The 2835-nt window shown below is 61.3% G+C and overlaps 2 protein-coding genes across 2 annotated transcripts in view; both read left to right on the top strand.

Moving 5' to 3' along the window:
- CHLRE_11g467612v5 (uncharacterized protein) overlaps positions 1–1503 on the top strand; it is a 6745-nt gene extending 5242 nt beyond the window's left edge. The window contains exons 12-13 of the mRNA XM_043067363.1: positions 442–506; positions 751–1503. Coding sequence (XP_042919362.1) covers positions 442–506; positions 751–958 — 273 coding nt within the window. The 3' untranslated portion in view covers positions 959–1503. The remainder of the gene's footprint in view (positions 1–441; positions 507–750) is intronic.
- Positions 1504–1628: 125 nt separating this feature from the next.
- The window catches only part of CHLRE_11g467611v5 (uncharacterized protein), an 8906-nt gene continuing 7699 nt past the window's right edge, over positions 1629–2835 (top strand). The window contains exons 1-4 of the mRNA XM_043067362.1: positions 1629–1930; positions 1999–2105; positions 2382–2466; positions 2695–2814. Coding sequence (XP_042919361.1) covers positions 1826–1930; positions 1999–2105; positions 2382–2466; positions 2695–2814 — 417 coding nt within the window. The 5' untranslated portion in view covers positions 1629–1825. The remainder of the gene's footprint in view (positions 1931–1998; positions 2106–2381; positions 2467–2694; positions 2815–2835) is intronic.

The raw sequence follows: 2835 nt of genomic DNA, 5'->3' as shown, positions 1-2835 counted from the left end.
TGTAAGTAAACGCGAAACAATACGGGGTGCAAGGGTCGGGAACTCGTGCGGGGCCGTGGGGCGGGGAAGAGGGGGGAGGGTGGGCAGGACGAGTGCAAAGGCGCGGCGGGGGCCCGCCGTCAACGCAGCCAAATAACACAGCGAGTGTGTGCGTCTAGAGTAAGCCCGTATGGCTGAGAGATGTGTGCGCTAGCGTGGGATGGGGAGCGGGAGGCGGGGGGAGGGGGTTGGGGAGGCGCTGCCGGTTGCCGCTAGATACAGACCGCTGCAATGAGGGGTTTGGGCTGGCGGAGCGGTTACATCACTGTGTTAAGCTGCATGGGATGTGGGTATGCAGGTCCAGCCGGGCCCTGGCGGGTGGCGCAAGCCGCTGTCTTGCTGCTCACCACTTGAGCACAGCCTCTCATGTCCGACCCCTGCCCCGCCCTCCCCCCCCTGCAGGTGGCTGTGTACAAGGGCACCATCCCCGGCCACTCGCACGCCTATGACCTGGACGACCACCACAGGTGCGAGTGTGCGAGCAGCAGAGGCAGTGTGTGTGTGGGTTCAAGAACGAGCAGAGGCGTGGAAGCAGCATGGGGACGGAGTGGAGGGAATCGCGGAAGAAGGAACGGCGCGTTGAGCAATTCCCACGGTGGTGGGGGCTGTTTCATAACTCCCAGCAGCGCCTAACGTGTTTCACGGCTTTCGTGTAAAAGAGCACAAAACCCAATGCGCCTTTGTGTGCGCGTGTGTGTGTCACTCACACAGGTTCGTGACCAACAAGCCCATGCTGGTGTGCGGCAACACGGCCTCCATGGTGGGCGAGTCCTGGCTGGCACCCCACTTCACCATCATCGGTGACCGGGCGGTGCACTACGGCCAGTTCGACTGCTCCGGGCCCAAGACCACCACCGGCGGAGCCGCCAGTCCCAGCAACAGCGCGGGCGCCTGCGGCCCCGGCGGCGCCTGCTGCTGAGCGTTGACGTTGCATGGGTTCAAGTCCGTTCGGTTTGGAAGCGGCTGCGGAGAGCGGGCCGAGTACGGGGAAGGCGGGGAAGGAGAGAGTTGTGTGATCAGGTTCCGGGCGATGTGTGGGTGGTTAGTGTGAACGTTGATGGGAGGCCGGGACGCATTGCATGCACTTTGCGTGTGGCACAGCTCCGGATGGGGCGCTCGTCGCGGCGCGCGGAGGTTGCTATGGTTGCGGGCGGGCGGTGGTTGGGTATCTGATGTGTGACGTTTCGGCGTGATTGCAGCTGGAGGCTGTGGGGGTGGGAAGCGCCACGTTGCGTTGCACGTCGAGGGCAGTTGACAAGCGGTTTTGGGCTGGGGTGTGCGCCGACCATCGCCGGCCATGCCGGGGCCTGTAAGACTGCCACAGATGCGACTTTACGCCTTCGCCACTTGCCTGCCTTGATACTTCCGATAATCCGGAGTGCGCCTGGTGCCACAAGGCTGAACAACTGTCGCGGACTGAGCGACGGAGGATGCTAGGGTTGCCACCTGTAAGGCTGCCATCAGGTGTTTCTATGGCGTGCTTTGTGCCTGAATGTGATTGCGGGCGGCGCTGAGCGCGAGTGCGCGTTAGGGTTCTGGACGTTCTTGCCCAGCGCGAGCGTGTCAGACAAAACACAATGCGCGTGTTGCATGTCAGCTCGTCGACTTCAGTTTTAGGGCACCTTGCCAATACCGAGCATTTCACATAGTTTGGTAGTTTGCATTGTGATAGGGAAGAAGAGCTTAGCATGCTGCACTGAACAAGGGCGACATTTGCGGACGGGCGGGTCGCATACAACGACTGCTTGAGCCATCTTGACTGGCAGAGTAATTATTTTGAGCAGAAATGATCATCTACGAGAACTGGCTGTGGGGCCTGCCGCTGCTCACCAGGGGTTATGGCTCCGCCTTTCCCCGGGCTTTCCTCTTTGCAGCCATCAGTGCATTGGAGGTAACATAGTATGGTATTTGTACCCGTTTGTGCCCTGCTGTAAGCTATGCGTGCCCTATCGTTTACAGACGACGCTCATCTTCTTGTACGCGCCCGATAGCGTTAAGATGGCCTTGAAGAATCCAACAATCTTCCAGATATACGGATTCGTTGTGGGCTTTGCGCTGGTGTTTAGGTGAGTTGTGCGCACTTGGGCGCAATGCGAGCTTCGAAGGACGGACGCTGGCGCCAGGCGGGGCTCCTCTTGAACTCACATGTGATACAATCTGGGTTGCGCGACGCATCGCATCACCGTGATTGATCAGAGGTGGTTATGCGTGCGCGCGGGGGCCCCACGTGTGCGGCCGACGAGCTCGTCCACTTGGCGCTGGCGCCCCACTTAGCCGTACTTAGCCGTGCCCCTTCCGTTCCCCGACTCAGCCTCTCATTGCCCCCGTATCAACAATGACAGGTCCTCGCTCAGCTACCAGCGCTTCTGGGAGGCGCGAAGCATGCTGCAAACCATCATAGGGCGCCTGAGCTACTTCACCATTGAGGTGAGGGGCGAGCTGCTCATGCAGTGCTGCCGCCGGCCCCACACACCTACTGTTGGGAAGCGAGGCTTCGCTGCTTCGGGCGTGGTGCGGGCGCGGTTGGGGAAACTGGGTGACGGGGCATGATGACACCGCCCCCCCCGCCCCCGCTCTTCCCGCTCCCCCCTCCTCTGTCTTTTGCATGGACGGCTACCCGTCCCCCTTCTTTCACCCTCATCAACAACAACACAGACAGTGGCAGCAGACCTGGGATCCATGGACCACGCCACCGCCACTCCCGAGCAGCGGCGTGCGGCGCACCGCTTCGTGCGCGAGCTATGCCACGAGGTGTCGCTGCTGTTCTGTTTCATGGTGAGAGGGTGGGTGGGTGGG

The sequence above is a fragment of the Chlamydomonas reinhardtii genome, chromosome 11 (genome assembly GCF_000002595.2).
Source record: "Chlamydomonas reinhardtii strain CC-503 cw92 mt+ chromosome 11, whole genome shotgun sequence".
Taxonomy (NCBI): domain Eukaryota; kingdom Viridiplantae; phylum Chlorophyta; class Chlorophyceae; order Chlamydomonadales; family Chlamydomonadaceae; genus Chlamydomonas; species Chlamydomonas reinhardtii.
Note: the sequence above shows the minus strand (reverse complement) of the source record. Positions and strands in the feature narration are given on the sequence as shown.